At 43.0% G+C, this 18357-nt stretch overlaps 1 protein-coding gene across 4 annotated transcripts in view; it reads left to right on the forward strand.

Annotated features, from left to right (window-relative positions):
- Nucleotides 1–18357, forward strand: part of LOC115782920 (myelin transcription factor 1-like) — a 51303-nt gene that overhangs the window by 1180 nt on the left and 31766 nt on the right. For 3 of the 4 annotated variants that reach the window (XM_030733438.1, XM_030733440.1, XM_030733441.1), the window contains exons 2-14: nucleotides 512–566; nucleotides 1182–1224; nucleotides 1310–1378; nucleotides 3217–3455; nucleotides 5225–6301; nucleotides 6397–6516; nucleotides 7065–7155; nucleotides 7731–7844; nucleotides 7929–8146; nucleotides 9620–9822; nucleotides 9934–10149; nucleotides 10973–11121; nucleotides 15103–15165. In XM_030733438.1, coding sequence (XP_030589298.1) covers nucleotides 512–566; nucleotides 1182–1224; nucleotides 1310–1378; nucleotides 3217–3455; nucleotides 5225–6301; nucleotides 6397–6516; nucleotides 7065–7155; nucleotides 7731–7844; nucleotides 7929–8146; nucleotides 9620–9822; nucleotides 9934–10149; nucleotides 10973–11121; nucleotides 15103–15165 — 2657 coding nt within the window. The remainder of the gene's footprint in view (nucleotides 1–511; nucleotides 567–1181; nucleotides 1225–1309; nucleotides 1379–3216; nucleotides 3456–5224; nucleotides 6302–6396; nucleotides 6517–7064; nucleotides 7156–7730; nucleotides 7845–7928; nucleotides 8147–9619; nucleotides 9823–9933; nucleotides 10150–10972; nucleotides 11122–15102; nucleotides 15166–18357) is intronic. The other variant, XM_030733439.1, reaches the window with a different exon arrangement.

Raw genomic sequence — 18357 nt, forward strand, 5'->3', positions numbered from 1 at the left:
CATATTTTCTGACCTGAAAATCCAAAAAGAGTTTTGGGTTTGAATCTTCTACTTGACTTGGCCTGCTATATAAACACAGAATAACAACAGCAGCGCCTCCATCTCTATAGACTCCAGGTCAAATATACCTTACACCTTTGTGCATCCACACTTATCCCACAAATACACATTTTCTTGTAGAAAAGGAGAGTTTTCACATCTTTCACATCCCATAGAACTGTGGGAGTCACAAGTGAAAAGTTAAAACTCTGTGGTTGAACTAGAAGCAGAAGCTTAATATTGTGTGAAATAATTGTCTTTCATTACTAGCTGACTGTAAGGAGGTGTTGTGTGTTTTGTGTGTTTTATCCAGCAAAAAAATGAGTTCAAAGGTCAGAGTCTGAGCAGCGGTGGACCATTAGAAAGCCAGTCAACCTGAGAGGATAAGCCTCAATGATTGTATCGATCAATCTGTCTGTCTGTGCAGCACTTTCTCACTTATGAATGTTGCTCATGTCTCTTTGTTATTCAGATGAGTCAAGACACTACAGAGACAAGAACGCGAACCCGCTCCAAAGGCATCCGGGGTCAGTATAGACACACACACACACACACACACACACACACACACACACACACACACACACACACACACACACACACACACACACACACACACACACACGTTTGCTTTGGCACGTTTCTCAGAACAGTTCTCAGTACTTGCCAAAGACATGTTTTTCAGAAGGTGTACATGCACTAAAACAATGTGATTAAGCAGCAAAAGGTTGTGTTCTGTCTCCAAACCATTAATGTGTGTGTTAAAAGGATGTTTATGTGTGCATGAATGAGCCATGTCATCAGTATGAGTACTGTAGCTTCATTAACATGTAGACAATCCAAAAGACGCACTGTGAAAACAAGGCATAGGCCTACTATGAGTAAAAAGTGTAGTACTGGTACTTGGAGTCAGAGGACACCTTGTCACTCTGTTGCACACAGATTCTCATTGACCTCCTACCCTCTGCTCTAACTTACAATATAATTTAGAAGAAGTGTTATGAATGTCTTACAGTAAGTACAGTCATTGTCTACACCAATAAGTTAAACTCACAAAATTATAGCCCTACCCTTTTTACTACATTAAAGCCAAATTATTTTTATTACTGTATCTAACGTCTGTATTCCTGCTTCATTCTCAGCATCATCAGAACTGGTGGCACAAGAGATGAAGCCAGACTTAAGGTAAGTTAGTTTATATCTCAGCGTGTGAGCATTATAATCTTCAAAGTGTGTACATAAAACGTGAAATTGATTTGCTGTGTGTCAGTAGCAGCTGTCCTACTCCTGGATGTGATGGAAAAGGCCACGTCAGTGGAAGATACTCACGACACAGAAGGTGAGATTCTTACAAAAACATTCTGTACAGCAAACAGCCAGTTATCATAACTCTGTGTGTGCGTGCACACAGACACACACACACACACACACACACACACACACACACACACACACACACACACACACACACACACACACACAACCACAAAGTGCAAAGATAATATCAAAAAACAAAAATCCAAAATATCAATAACATCATTCTAGCTGTTAATCAGCACCATGGACAGCAACCCAGGTCAGAGAATGGACACATTTATTTAATATATGCTTATGCTACAAACTCACACCATTTTCAAGGAGAAACACTGGTGTGAATGTCTCTGATCAAACAATCAGAAACAGACTTCATGAGGGTGGTCTAAGGGCCTGACCTCCTCTAGGGGGGCCTGTGCTCACTGCCCGGCACCGTGGAGCCTGATTGGCATTTACCATAAAATACCAGAACTAGCAGGTCCACCTGTGCTTTTCACAGATGAGAGCAGGTTCACCCTGAGCATGTGTGACAGACCTGAAAGGGTCTGAAGAAGCTGTGGAGAACATTATGCTGCCTGTAACATCGTTCAGCATGACCGCTTTGGTGGTGGGTCAGTGATGGTCTGGGAGGCATATCCATGGAGGGACAGACCTCTACAGGCTAGACAACGGCACCCTGACTGCCATCAGGTATCAGGATGAAATCCTTGGACCTGTCAGACCCTACGCTGCTGCTGGGTCCTGGGTTCCTCCTGGTGTCTCATGTGGTGAGAGCATGCAGGCAGTTCCTGGAGGATGAAGGCATTGATACCACTGACTGGCCCCCACACTGACCTAAATCCAGCAGAACACCTCTGGGACATTATGCTTCAGTCCATGTGATGCTGCCAGGCTGCACCTCAGACTGTCCAGGAGATCAGTGATGTCCTGGTCCAGATCTGGGAGGAGATCCTCCAGGACACCATCCATCATCTCATTAGGAGCATACAAGCATGTGGGGGCCACACAAACTACTGAGAACCATTTAGAGTTGCTGCAGTGAAATTTCAGCTAAATGTTCCAGCTGCTGCATCATTTTCACTCTGATGTTCAGGGTGTGTTTGAGTTCAGCCTCTGTATGTGGCATCCTCTCATTCCTAACACATTATCCAGTCCATATCAGTGTGGAGATCAGCATTTTTATCCCACTGGAATCTTATGTGTTTTCAAAGTGTTCCTTTAATTTTATTAAGCAGTGTATTTGCTGCAAGACAAAAAATATGACAAAGGTGAGCAGGACTGTTCAGCAGCTAGAATCCTCTATCAGACAAGAATGGGACAACGTTCCCAAAAGTCCAGCAGCTGCTCTCCTCAGTTCCCAGATGTTTATGGACTGTTGATAAAGGGGATGCTGCACAGTGGGAAACACGGCCCTGTCCCAATTTTGGGATACGCTGCTGATGAGAATGAGCTAATATTTTTATTAAAATTGTGAATAAAATATGAGTTTGAGATTTGTGAATCGTTATATTCTGTTTTTGTTTCCATTTATTTTAGAATTGGGGCTGTCATACATTTCCCACCAAACTCCTCCCTCCCTCCACCCCACCCACACTTATTAACCACTGAAAGTGTTTTGATTACAAGCTGCATTTACATTTTTTCCACACATTCATACTGCACTTCGTTCTGTTCACTTAAGCTTTGTTTAACTTGCATCTACAGCTGCAGCCAAATTAGAATCACTAATTGATGTAACAAGCATGTCTCTGGACTGTGAGAGGACAAGTTTGGGACAGATCATTAACTAGCTGTTATTTTTTTTATGTTAACCTGTTAGATGTTACAGTTCACTTCAGTAACCACCCTACTCTTTATTTTTAGCATTCTCGGTTGTCCAATTGTGAAGAAAAGGAAGCTGGAGGAGGCCGAGGCAGAGGAGAGCCAATCCGCTCCCAAGAGGAAGAATCAGCCTGCCAAACAGGCAGCAGATGGAGGGTTCACCGCAGACAGTGACACAGCAGAAGAGGAAGAGGAGGAGCATAAAGAGGAGGATGGGGATGAAGAAGAAAACAAAGACAAGAAGAAGACCAAAACAAAAGGCAGGCCAGAGTCGATAAAACGTGAGTGAAGTCAAACTGGAACACTTGCCATGAAAATGTGTGGAGACGCAGGTAGGGCCAAAAGAGCGTAAAGGGCCTCTTAATATTTTAAACAGTCATGTATAGCTTGTGTGGCAGCATTATTATAAATGATGCACAGCTGAAGAAGATTCAGCAGGATCACTGGTTCATCCTGGAGAAACAGCCACGGTGTTGGACACGTTGTTAGGACAGCAAAGAAGCCTTCACAAAGTAACATTTCAAATTTAGGATAGCAGTCAGTGTACAGCGCCAAGCTGAAAGAACAAGCCATTTCCATCCAAATAATTGTGAGGATGCAGCAGACAGAACTGAATATCTCCTGTACACAGGTGCAAGTACTGTTACTTTACTAAAATACGAATGAATTGCTAGTCCAGCTTTTGGTGTTAAAAATATTCAACCCCAAAGGGATTTGTGTCTCCTCCCAGGACTGAACCAGGGCTCTTCTTGTTAGGTAAATGTGTAAACCACTACACTCTTTGGACAGAAACACAGTTTTTGTACTTTTGCCTCTGTACACAACCACAGTAGATTTTACATCATGCGACTGAAGTACAGACATTTAGCTTTGACTCAGGGCATTTTGCAAACTGTTTGCATTCATTTTTTAGGAATTGTCCCCATTCTCACAAGCTAACATCATTCTAAGTACAAAGATTGTTTTTAGGACTTTGATGAAAATCCTTTGCAGTCAGTGGCTGCCTTAAGTCTAGAACTCATGGTCATTACCAAATGCTGCGCTTCCTCCTCTCTGTTGGGCCTCTTCTGTTCCTTTCTTTCCATCATTTTGCTTCAGGTTCATCTTGGTTTCATCTGTCCACAGAGGTTATTTCAGACATGTGCAGGCTCTGAAGGTGTCTCTTGGTTGTAGACCTTGATATGCCTCCTGCAGAGTTTCTCTTTACCAAGGACAGAATTCTGCAGTCATCCACTTTGGTTGTCTTCTGTGGTCTTTCAGACCTTTGACCGTTGCTCAGTGCAAAGAATGTATCATATTATTGATTTGGCCACTGAAGTTTTGGCTCTCGGTTTGTTTGTTTGTTTGTTTGTTTGTCTGTTTGTTTGTTTGTTTGGGGGAGTGGCCTAATGATGCCCCCTTCACTCATATTGAGAGTTCCTGTGAAAAGCTACCAAATGCAAGTTCAACACTTGGAATCAACTCCAGATCTTTTATCAGCTTCATTTATCACACTCGCGCTCTCAGAAATGTCACACTGCTTGTCAGTAAATTGTCCAGTTACTTTGGGACTTTGCAAATGGGGGGACTCTGTACTTCTGTTAAAGCCCATCTTCATTGTTTGACTTAACAACTACAGAGACAACATTACAGTCCAAATACCTATGGAGCTGACACAGTACTGAACTATGATTTTCAAAGTCATGAAATCGATGATAAAGAGTAATGCATACTTACGTGAGAGTAACATTATTGACTTGGAAAAAATACTGATAAACATACAACTACCCAACAGTAACTGAAGTCACTGTAAGTGCCTGGTCCAAGTTTCCACATGGAGACCTATTAAAGCTAACATATGTCACAGAGCTTTGCACAAAAGCAAGAAAGTTAAAATATCTGCAGCATCTCAGCAACTATGAGGGACAGAAGGGTTTCAAAATAGCAGGGAGCGTACGGCACGAGTGTAGGCACAAGCCAGCTGCCTGAACTAACTTCATTTGTGCTATATAAATCACAAAATCGGAACAATCTGTGAAACTGACATTCATCTATACTTTGAACTCCACAGCAGAGGACTCACAGGTGACAAAAGAAACTGCAGCTTGTCCTTCGACTGACCCTGATAAGAACAAGAGCATCGATAAAGAAGCTGAGAACAAAACTGTGAGTGAGAAAGCTGGGGAGGAATCGAAGCCTCTGACACTCACTGAGGACCTTCAGCAGGAAGAAACAGAGACAGAGGGTGTGAAGGACGCTCAGGTAGTGGCAAAGGATCAGCCATCAGAGCAACCTGCAGAGCTAACAGGCATCACTGAGCTAACAGAAACAAAAGAGGAGCAAGAAGCAGAAGAAGAACAGGAAGTGAAAGAGCAGCAAGAAAGTCATGAGAATATTGTAGAAGAGAGGGTAGAAGAAAGACAAATGATGAGCCAGAAAAACTCAGATCATCAGTATTCAAGTGGAGATTACAATCATCAGGCCAAAGAGTCAAAACAGCATAAGAGGGATGTGGATGAAGAGGAGGTGGAAGAAGAGGAAGAGGAGGAGGAGGAGGAAGAGGAAGAGGAGGAGGATGGAATCGAGAGGGAGGTCCTACAAGAGGTTGACACTCCTTATACTTTGAGTCCACGCACTCAGGGATCTGAAACTGAGATGTCACTCAGGGAAGAAAAGATCAGCACTCCCATGATGGAGGAAGAGGAAGAGGAGGAAGAGCAAGAAGAGGAGAGAGAAGAGGAGGAGCATGACAGACAGGAGAAGGAAGAAGGTGAGATCCTGGAGGAGGAAGAGGAGGACCAAGACTCCAGCAAAGCCTCTCCAACAACAGTGGTTATAGAAGTCCGCTCTGAAGAGGACGATGATGAGGAAGATGAAGAGGAGGAAGAGGAGGAGGAAGAGGAGGAAGAGGAGGAGGGGGAGGAGCAGGATCGTGTCTCAGAGGGCTCAGGAATCACGGACGACTCAGAGAACTGGGATATGACTCGGGGGAACCTGGGGCTGCTGGAGCAGGCCATCGCCCTGAAGGCAGAGGAAGTGAAGGAAGGCCAGGAGAGCCGCAGCTCGCCGGACTACCAGCCGTACAGCTCCTCCAGCAAGAGCTCAGAGGCTGCTGCTGCAGCACGCCGCACCTCTCACTACAGCAAAGGTAGACTTCCTGCTCCTACTAAAAAAAGAACACAAAGTGAACTTTCTTCTGTAGAAAGTGGGCTTTCACCATCGACATAAAATCATATCTTTCAGAAAAAAAGGAAGTAAAGTGTCCAACGCCAGGGTGCGATGGGACAGGTCATGTGACTGGGCTGTATCCTCACCATCGCAGTCTGTCTGGATGTCCTCACAAAGACCGAATCCCTCCAGAGAGTGAGTACACATCACTATTAACAGCATCGACCAATAGACACATTAAAACCATAAGAATTATTAACATACTGACCTTTTTCCTAACTGTGTAATGCCAAGCGCATCATATCTGAGACCTCTGTGTCACCAGTGTGGCTTCTTTAACCCTAACACCCTCATACAGGAAGATAACAAACTGTGAACAATAAAATGCTGGATGAAGCCAAAATGATACAAAATAAAACTCATATATGCAAATTGATATTTAATTTCTTTTTTATTTGTCAGAAGGTTCCATAAGCGCTCCAATGTGAATTTTCTGGCATTTATTTCATGCTTCAGGCCTCACAGGGTCCAGATATCCACCAGCTCCGAGTACGTGGTCTCAAAGACCACCAGCTGTACCAGCACTCGCACTACTGCTATAAATCCTACATCTTTATTTATATAAGCTGTTCTTGTCACTCATGCTTTTCAGCTCATATTTGTATTGTGCAGGTACTATTATTACTGCTGCCAAAGAAAACTAACTGTACTCACCTGAGTCTGCACTTGCTGTGTGTCTGTAGTCCTGGCCATGCATGAGAACGTCCTGAAGTGTCCTACTCCTGGCTGCACAGGCCAAGGCCACGTCAACAGTAACCGCAACACACACCGCAGGTTAATAAAGCACTCAATGACACACACACACACACACACACACACACACACACACACACACACACACACACACACACACACATAAACACTCAACTAAAATATAAACGCAAATCAGCTTCTCTATTCCAACAGTATATAAGCACAATAATTATTGTGTACACTGAGTATCATTTCAGGCTTCAATAGCAGCCACTGTTTCAGATCTTTATGCAGCAGTGCAGGTGTTATCAGTGAACACAGCGTGGTCAGCGATCACAGCACTCAGTACTGAGTGTGTCACACATCTGCGGCGCACAGACATCAGGTTGTCAGGCGTCCTGTGGGATGTTGTCCCGCTCCTCCTGGAGTGCAGATTAAGGCATAGGTCATTTTAACTTAACCTTTTGGGTTTGTGCGTTTATATTTTTGTTGATTGTTTATATTTGCAAAAGAATATTGCATAACATCTCAAAGCCAGGAAAGCTAATCTCATCTAATCCTGCTACTTATACTGCTTTACTGACAATGAAATGAGTTTTTCTTGATAAGCATTTTATTTCATTAAATGCAAACATGTGTGCGTGCCTCCCCATCAGCCTGTCCGGCTGCCCCATCGCAGCAGCTGCTAAGCTGAACAAGAACCAGGACAAACAGGTTCATTTGCAGGCTTCAGCCAGCGAACCCTCTTCCAATTCTGACAGAGTGCTCAGGTGAGGCATGCAAACAAAGTTTTCTAATCAATGATACATACAGCTTTGAAGCATTAATACATGAATTAGGGCTTTTTTTCCCAGGCCCATGTGTTTTGTGAAACAGCTGGAGATCCCTCAGTATGGCAGCTACCGGCCCAACGCGGTGACCACTACACCTCGAGCAAACCTGGCCAAAGAGCTGGAGAAATACTCCAAGGTGTCTTTTGACTATGCAAGCTTTGATGGCCAGGTTTTTGGAAAGCGTACGCTCATTCCAAAGACACCCAGCACTGCTGAAACATCACCCAAAGCCTTCAAATGTAAGACAACCTCACTCCCAATCCCTTCTTCTATGTTGTATTGAAACAACTTTGCAGCATTTTGTGGCTTTTTTTGTTACACTGGCTCTGTTTGTGGACTGCATCACCCCTGCAGGCCACTACTGTTGGATATTTTATGGATTGCTGATAGCATGCTCATATTACAACTAGATTAAGGGTTATACGAGATATTTGAAATGACACAACATCTGACAGTCAGTATTCATTCTATCAAACTACTTCTTTCAGCCTCAGAAATAAATTGCATCACAGTTAGAAAACAGCTGAAGTCATGTTTAACACTGAGAGATGATGAAGACAAAAAGCTCCGTTCATCATGCAGCTGATGAATCATAAGGACATTCCTTCACCATCTTCTTGTTTTTTAGAAACATGCATTCATGCAATATCCAAACAACTCAAACACAGAATCATAAAAAAGGCTGACGAAGAGAAACACTGGACTGTTGATACACTGTGGCTGAGGGATATGATAAACAGGAGGGCAATAAGATGCAGGTGATTAACACAGGTGAGAACAGACAGGAAGTAAAACTAACCCAGGACACAAAAGAAAACTCCTTTTTCCCTTTCTTGCACATCTTGTTAAGTGTAATCATATCTATATCAATCTTCTTTGGTTATTTTCAGTTTTATTTTGAAGGTTTAATTTCTGCAGTGTCCGGTGTTAGTTATACTTCCTGTCTGGCCCCCTGATTGTACCTGCAAGAAACCCTGCAGCCACAGCTGGGGTTTGAACCAGGAGCCTTCCTACTGTGAGGTGATGGTGCTACCCACTGCATCACCGTGGGTAGCACCGTCAACAGGCTTTTATTCATTCACATGCACTGGTATTAGAAACAACTTAAGCTTCAATGTCTTCACCAAGGACACTGAACAGGAGATTGAAGCTCCACCCTTTCTATTATAGGACCAGATTCCCACCTGAGCCACGTGGACTATTGGTGAATGGACTAGTTCTTATATAGTGCTTTTCTACTCTGTCTGAGCACTCAGAGTGCTTATACAACACGTTTACATTCACCCCATTCATATAAGCGCTTCCATGATTAACTAAGCAAAGTGCTTTTTATTATCTAACATTCACACTTCGTTTGTGTTGGAGAGCAACTTGGGGTTAAGTATCTTGCCCAAGGATACATTGGCATGCAGCCTGGAGTAGCCAAGAATCGAACTGCTGACCTTCTGATCAGTAGGTGACCCGCTCTACCTCCTGAGCTACAGCCACCCAACAATAATCGACCTAAAATCTATAAATTTCTATTACAGATTCATTTGTACATATAAGTTTGTTTGTTTCTCACCTGCCAAACTCCACACTGCAATGTGTGACGTTCTGCTACAGCTAAAAGCAAACCTGAACTAGAACTCGTATATATAGTGTCAGGGTACACAGTAGTTGCCTCTCAAATTCATGTTTCAAGGAATTCATTGTGCTCCACTTGTACACAGCTAAATTATTCCCCAAGGAGCCCTCCCCCAGCCACAGCATGTCGGGAAGCTTTTCCATGAGCACCTTGTCCTCCAGTGGTTACGACTATAGCCAAGATGCAGAGGCAGCCCACATGGCAGCAACGGCTATCCTCAACCTGTCCACCCGCTGCTGGGAGAGACCAGAGACGCTCAGCACCAAGACCAGAGAACCCTGCACCAAGGTGATGCACAGTGGCTTTCACTCAGACGCATGCTTCTCGGCTCTTATTTAAATTAGCCTAACAGTGCATGCTCTTTGATTTTCTTTATTTGCAAACTGTGTCCTCGCTAAGGAGTCGGACATTGAGGTGGATGAGAACGGCACCTTGGACCTTAGCATGAAGAAGACCAAGAGGGAGGGCGTACAGTCTCCAGAGCCTTCATCCTCTTTGTCCTCTTCCTCTCAACATGTGGGAGTCACTTTGTCTCAGGGCCACGCTCAGCAAGAGTGGGAGGGGCCGCTTGACTTCACCAAACAGAGTGGTGTCAAAGAAGAAGACCATGAAGAGGTATGTGCACACCCACTGTGAGTGAGGACAGGTAGGCTGGAAACCTGCAGTGCTCAACAAACCTATTTACAAGTATTTTAGAACTCTCTCAAAAACTTGTTTAAAACAAAACAAACAAACTGTTGTTTATTCTGCAAATAAACTGAATTCACACGTTTATGCCCAGATTTGAGCCGCACTCTGGACTTTAACAACACGAATCAAGTTCAACCACTAAAACAGATTTTTCTGTCATTTGGCCTCCTGATCAAAAATAACTGTTTTACTGTTTTATAGATGAGGTGAAAGTAGTTTGAAATTCTTGCTGGTACACACACACACACACACACACACACACACACACGCACACACACATATATATATCAGAGGGGAGAGAAGCACGAAAGGTTCAGAAACAATTTGAAATGAGAAAGAAAAAGCTATTTATTAACTGATTAAGTCGTGTTTTAGACTGATTATTGCTAACAGATCTATTCTGACCCAAAGTGCAGCCGTGACTCGTTCTGAATGAGGCTGTACAGCAGACAGCGGCTCCCCCTCTTCCAGGTACTGCAGACTGCAGAATCTTTTACGCAGTACTGAACCATACGGCTTACGTACTGATTATAGAACAGATTCATGGATAACAACAATAATCATATTTTAGCATTAAAAATGTCCTTTCAGTGAAAGTGCCAACACATACTGGTGGATTAACCATTACAGAAACACAACAAATGATTTTATTTCAATATTATTCATTTAGGACAGCTGTGGCATAAACCTTACACTGTGTGGTGGTCTAATACATTTGTTAAGCACTGCATGCCTTACCTGTCTGCAGGTGGAGTACACAGCTCCCTCATATACCTCATCTGAAGGTGAGGAAGAGGACCAGGAGAACCTGGAGGACAGGAAATACCCCGGTGAGGTCACCACCAGCAGCTTCAAGGTCAAGTTTCAGCCTAAAGACAGCAAAAAAGAGCTTCTTGTGTAAGTCTTTGTTTTTCTTTAAAGAACAGAACACACAAACACAATAGATACAGTAAAAGTCTTGTGCAAAAGTCTTGAGCTACCCCTTCTTTCCAAACTTATTTCCAGACAGTATTTTTTACAGTACTCTTGAGCACCAGTTCTCCAGCTTCATGAAAGTCTTTCAAAGATCTTCTGTGGAAACTGATGAATCAGTGTTGGGTCTACACGTAACAATAATAATAATTTTAATTGTATAGCAAGTTTTAAAACACACAGTTACAACCTCAAAAGCATGAAGCGTGGAACAGTTCACAGACCCTGGATCAGAAGATGGAATAATATCTCAGGAGCTCTGCTGTACATGCAGGTGTAGGGCTTTGTATGTTATTAATAAGACTTTAACGTGAACTGTGAATTTCACTGGAATCCAGTGAAGGGAAGCACGAACAGAGGTGATGTGTGACCACCGGCTGGTTTTAGTCAGCAGCCCAGACCACTGAAGATGGGCTGAGGAAGACTGTGCAGGTGAAATGTGAGTTACAAAAAGTGAGACAGGAGAAAATTAAAGTGTGTATTTAAAGTTCCTCATTATTGGATGAAGGTAAAGGCTTGATTCTTGAGGTGTTTCTTAAATGAAAAAAACACTGTTTCACTGAGAAGCATGGAAGAAGAGGAACCAAGTGTATGTGAGGGAGTGTAAGAATGAACGAGAGCAGAGGCATATGGGGGTGCAAGGTTATGAAGAGACTTGTAGGTGAGGAGGAGAGTCTTATATTCAGTACGATGGCTTATAGGGAGCCAGTGGAGTTCCTGAAGGATGGAGGTGATGTGTCGAGTGGAGGAGGTTCGGGAATTCTGGACCATTTAAAGTTTATGGAGGAGTTTGAGTTGTAAACCGGAAAGAAGTGAGTTACAGTAATCAATATGAGACGCGACCAGGGAATGAACAAGGATGGTGGTGCTGATGGGTGTGGGGGATGGACGAAGGCGGTGGATGTTGTGTAGATGGAAATATGCAGATGGAGTGAGGATATTGAAGTGGCCCTCAAAGGAAAGTGTGCTATCCAGGATAACACCCAGACTCTTGACTTATGAAGAGAGAAGGATGATGGAGTCTGTCGATGGTGAGTGTAAAATGATTTGATTTGGCAAGAGTGAACTTTGTGCCAACAAGCAGGATTTCTGTTTTATCACTGTTTAGTTTAAGAAAACGATGTGAGAACCAGGTTTTTATTCCCAGGAGAAATAATGAATAATGAAAATGAATAGCAGGTGTTCTAAAAGTGGGAGGAGGTAGATGACATAAAGGAGAGGACCTCAGCATGTTTACAGTGGGAAGGAACACAAAGTCATCTCAGTGAGCTGTTAGTGATTGTGAGAGTTCAAACTGGACAGAAGATAAAACCTCTAACAAGGATGAGGAGGGTTTCATCTTGCCCATCATTGTAACTAACCACTGTGTTTGGGCAGAATGAGCTGAATGACTCAGGATGCTGAGAGCAGTCTTCATAAGGGGAGGAACATAAAGAATTTTAGATCTCAGGTCCATCACCTTATTTACAAATTGATAGAGAAATATATTACAGTTACCATCAGAGGCCTTCAAAGCATAAAAACTGTTCATGTTAGTGTCAAACTGAAAGAGTGACACATTCTATAAGAGCATCCTGACCGAGAACAGCAGCTATCTGAAGCTAACTCAACCTCATGTCATATTAATATAGTAGCAAAATAATGTTGGGAACAGGAACTTTATTTCAACATCTATCATCAAGTGTTCCAGCTGAATGTACTCAGTGCTCCCACCCAAACACAAAACGGTGTATCATTCTGTTAATGCTGCATAAATTGTTTTGTTTTGGTTTTTGCTTCTGTCATTTTTATGTCTTTCATATCAGTCGTGTGCCATAAGCACTGATAATAGATTCGTCAATAGGATTGTCTTTTAGGTGTTACTGTTGCCAATATTTAAGTTGAAATCGGTTTGATGTCAGTGCAGGGGAATAATGAATGACCAACTCTGAATGTGTTAAACTAATGAGTCCGTGTTGAAAATGTGAGGAGCAGAAAGAATGTTTGTGTTAACGTACAAAGCTGTAATTTACAGGTACCTGAAATGAATGAAGTAGAGTCATTTCATTCAGCCTATCATTCAGTCAGTCTGTCATCAGATTTCACCCTCTACACTCGGGTGGCTGTAGCTGAGGATGTAAAGCAGGTCACCTACTAATCAGAAGGTTGGTGGTTTGATTCTTGGCTTGCTCCAATCTGCACGCCAAAGTATCCTTGGGCAAGATACTGAACCCTGAGTTGCTCTCTGATGTGTTCATCAGAGTGTGAATGTTAGACAGAAAGAACTCAGATGTAGAAAAAAGTTCTTGTATGAAGTGCTTTAATGAACCAGTCCATTTATTATCTCTCACTGTGCAGCACTGAGCAAACTCGTGTCATCTTATACACATGCAACTTCAGTTCACTTTTATTTGTAACATCACAACAAACAGTCGCCTCAAGGTACTTTGCATTGTAGGTAAAGACCCTACAATAATACAGAGAAACCCAACAGTCAGAACGACCCCCTATGAGCAGCACTTGGTGACAGTGGAAAGGAAAAACTCCCTTTAACAGGAAGAAACCTCCAGCAGAACCAGGCTCAGGGAGGGGGGGTCATCTGCTGAGGGGGGAGAGAGACAGGACAAAAGACAAAAGTGACACTATGGGAGAGAACCAGAGTTTCATAATAAATAGTAGTTAAAAGCAGAGTGGAATAAAAACATCCAGTGAAGAAGAAAAACCCAGCAGCCTAGGCCTATAGCAGCATAACTAAGGGAGGGTTCAGGGTCACCTGATCCAGCCCTAACTATAAGCTTGATCATAAAGGAAAGTTTTAAGCCTAATCTTAAAAATAGAGAGGGTGTCTGTCTCCTGAATCCAAGCTGGGAGCTGGTTCCACAGAAGAGGGGCCTGAAAGCTGAAGGCTCCTTGTTACCAACTGAGCACTGTTGAAACACCACAGTCTGTGTGAGTGTTGTTGCTGACCATGCCCATCTCTTTATGATGTCTGCTTCCAACAGGATTATGCACAATCTCACAATGTCACAAAGCTCAAATCATCTCAAGGTGGTTTGTTGAACATGACAATAAGTTTACTCAAATGACCTCCACAGTCACCAGGTCTCAATCCAGCAGAGCACCTTTTTCAGTTTATGCCACAAAGAATTAAGATAGAAACAGTATCCAACTTGGTACTAGCAAGCTGTACCTAATGTAATGGCCAGTGAGTGTCTTTATCAGTAAGACTGTGAAGGGATTCAGGGTCTGCACTGTCAAAGTTTCCTGATCCTAAGAGTCACTCCCAGTGACAACAAAGAGAGAAACTCTTAGAATTATTATCTAATCATTTCCACAAAGTCTCGTTGTCCTTAAGAGAGTGCCTGTGATTAAAAGATGACTAAGAGTGGAGAGAACTTAAGGAACTCTAAGACGTCACTTTCACAGAGTTACACATTTTGAAGAAAGGGGCATAGCTGTTCACCCAGCTCTGTGTGTGATTGGGTGAATGAGACTTCCAGCAGAAAGCACTTCGAGTGCTCAGTTGAGCTCCATTTACAAGCTACTGTACATATAGATGTGTGTGCAAAGAAGCGACTGCAGCAACTGCAGCAGCTCAAAGCTGTGAGCTAAGACAATATTCACATATTTAGGGCAGATTTAGTCTGTGGCAGCACAAAGCCACATTTTAGCACTAAAAAGAGGCATCGCATCAGTTTTTTCCCTGGAAGGCATTTACAGGTGTTTTTGGAGCTGGCCTTATTGCATATGTATTTATAAGAGTTTCTCTTTCAGAGTGCAGACTTTTGGGAGAGCATTCAAATGAAATTCACTATAATCCTGGTATTTTGATGAAACAGAGCAGAACTGACACAAACACAGGCAGGCTTTTTCCTGGAAAGTCAGTACGAGCACTGCACTGATCTGTGACTGTGCTCTTGGCCCTAGGTGTCCCACTCCAGGCTGTGATGGCAGTGGACACATCACCGGCAATTACGCATCACATCGGAGGTAAGACCTGAAGTCTGACTGAGAAATCACGTCCAGTGTTTGTTTCTGCTGTTGTGATGTGCTGAGGCTGAAGTTTGGGCCGGTGCTCCTGACGTGGATCAGAATAACGTTGGGAGGAAACACGTGTTCCAGCAAACACGTGAGGCCTGCTCAAAGGCCTCTCACAAAGTGCATTCATGTGTAAGACAGGAAGTGATTAAGTGCTGAGCTGAGCAGTTAATATTTACAAATAGATTTTTACAGTAAATAATTGTTCTTCAGTGGGTGCTGCATAGAACTGTCTATATTTCATACATGAAGTTTCCTTCATTCAGTACTGACAAAGATAACTGACAGAGGAAACACATAAGACAGCTGAGCAACAAATGAGTGATGGAAAGACTGATGACAGTGAGGAAATCAGTATAAGAGGAGGCGGGGTTATGGTTCTTCAATATGTATCTATCCTCTGAGTTTGCTGCACGGTTACTGAGACACTGAAAGCGTGACAGATGGACAGACGGAGGGAAAAGTGATCCCTAAGTGTCTCGGAGTTTGGTGGTGTGCTTTTGCCTAATCCTGCCTGTAAAGAAGACTGCAAACCTGATTCTGTGGAAAGTTTGCACCACATTAGATTTCTGTCATTCAACACCACCACTTTCTAGTATTCTATGTAGGTGTAGACACTACAGTTAACGAAAACTGCTCCAGCCTCTTATTCATTTCCCCAAATGCTGTATTTACTTGTGATGTCCTTCACCTCCAGCGCCGCGCTGATGTCAGCATTCTGACCAAACTCTTCCTCTCTTTAAATAATCGTGCTGACAGGAGGGTTCAAGTTCCCTCTCTTTATTTAGACCGATTGAAGTAAGGTAAAACTCAAGCAATAAACAGCCATAAAAATATACAATATCAGTGCAAAATAATTTGGCTACCCAAAAATGGGACAGCATGGTGGTGCTGTGGTTAGCACTGTGTGGAGTTTGCATGTCCTTCCTGTGCGTGTGAGGGTACTCCAGCATATCTTCCACACTGCATGCATATGCAGTGTGGAAGATATGTCTGTCTGTCCCTCTGTGATAGACTGGCAGCCTGTCCACGGGTACCCTGCCTTTCACCCTGACAGCTGGAATAGGCTCCACCCCCACCCCACCCCCGTGACTCTGAATTGGATAAGCAGCAAAAGATGGATAGATGGAAAATACTAGCTAATTTTTTTCTGTACAAATGCTTCCACTAACTAAACACTGTCCTCATACATACCCAACATGATTTGCTCTTTATTAAAATTAATTTAGATTACACACTGACAATGCTTTCAAAACCATCTCAAGCTGAAGAAGTTACAGCAAAGACAATTGTTTACTTTTCCTCCAACAGTAACGTCCTCCTACTGGTAACAGGTTTGCAAACATGTTACCCCAAATCCTCCCAGAAGGTGGCGCCAATGAACTAAACTTTCTCTAAGGAACATTCATGTCAGTGCTAAAATGCAGCTGTAACCCTGTATAAATAAGTAGGCATCATGCAGTTTGTCCTATTTCAGTCACCAAACAATGCAATTTTGTGACTTTTATTTGAAGGAGACTTTTTTTTGACATACCTGTGCCAGTGAATGCAGCTTCACTGTAAATGCATTGGAACCAACATTTATGAGAAATGTGTTTGTTAACCCTGAAAATAGAGTTTTTAACACGAAATGAATAAGTATTTATTTATTGAAGTGAGGGGTAAAGCCGGAGGAGACCGGCACTGTGATTTCCCATGAATCACAAAAAACCAAAAAGAGCAAACAGCCATTCTCTGATGGGGAGTTTATCAAAAAGTCCCAGAAAGTTGATTCTGTTCATCTGGACCCTGAGTTTCCTCCAAATGTCCTCTTCAGGCTCAGCTGACTGCAGGTTTCCTCAACCCTAGTACATTTGCTTAATGACTGAAACTAGCACCATTAACTAAGCATGAGCTGGGTGCTGGGGTGGCTCAGAGGTTGAGCAAGCAACCACATACATATGCCATGTAGCAGTGTGGTGTGGCGCAGGTTTGAGTCCCAGCCTGTCACTGTTTCCCATGTGTCCTCCCCCGTATCTCTCCACTGTTAACAAAAGTCACTGTGGCTGAAAAAAAAACAATGTGCTCTGATTTGCCTTTGATCACGGCATTGAAAGATGTACTCTCAGCTCAGCAATGGCCATTCCCTTTTCACATAAGTGGCCTCGTTGATTGCCAATTCAAACCAGCATCCCTCCCTGTCCAGGATGTACACATCCTCATCATTGAGAGAGAGCCCACTGGCCTGTAGGTGTAAATAGACTGCAGAGTTTTAGCCTAACGAGGTACCTCTTCTTTGTTGTGCTATTTTGTAGTGTGTTTGGGGTCTGAAAGCCACAGAGACTAACGGTGTTGAGAAAATGCATCTCAGCTGTTCTGATACTTCTGACACATAAAGTGAGGAAAATTTGATTCTCTGCTAAATTAGTAAGTTTGCTCACTTACAAAGACATTCTCTAATTTTGATGGTAGTTTTGTTTTAATGAAGAGAGACAAAATATCAGCTGAAAATCCAGAAAAAAAGACATTACATGAAAGTTATAAATTGATTTGCACAAAACTGAGTGAAATTAGTGTTTGATACCCAAGCAAAACATAACATAGTACTTGGTGGAGAAACCCTTGTTGGTGAGTACAGCCATAAGATGTTTCTTGTAGTTGGTCATCAGGTTTGCACACATCTCAGGGGGGATTTTGGCCAACTCTTCACAGAAACTCTAAATCCTTCAGGGTTCTTGGCTGCTGCTTGGTCACTCGAAGCTTCAGCTCCCTGCACAGATTTTCTAGAGGACTGAGGTCTGGAGACTGGTTAGTCAGCTCCATGAGCTTCTTCTTTAGCCACTCCTTTGTTGCCTCGGTGGTATGTTTTGGGTCACTATCATGCTGGAAGACCCATCAACATCTCATCATCAGTGTTCTGGCTGAAGGAAGGAGGTTCTTGTCCAAGATTTTATGGTACATGGCTCCATCCATTGGCCCCTCAGTGTGGTGAAGTTGTCCTGTACCCTTAGCAGTGCTTTACCGTGGGGATGGCGTTCTTTGGGCCATTCCTCCAAACATGGCGGGTTCAGTTGATGCCAAAGAGCTCAATTTTGGTTTCATCTGATCACGGCACTTTCTCCCAAGTCTTTCCTGAATCATTTATATGTTCACTGGCAAACATAA

Source organism: Archocentrus centrarchus, chromosome 7 (assembly GCF_007364275.1).
Source record: "Archocentrus centrarchus isolate MPI-CPG fArcCen1 chromosome 7, fArcCen1, whole genome shotgun sequence".
Lineage (NCBI taxonomy): Eukaryota > Metazoa > Chordata > Actinopteri > Cichliformes > Cichlidae > Archocentrus > Archocentrus centrarchus.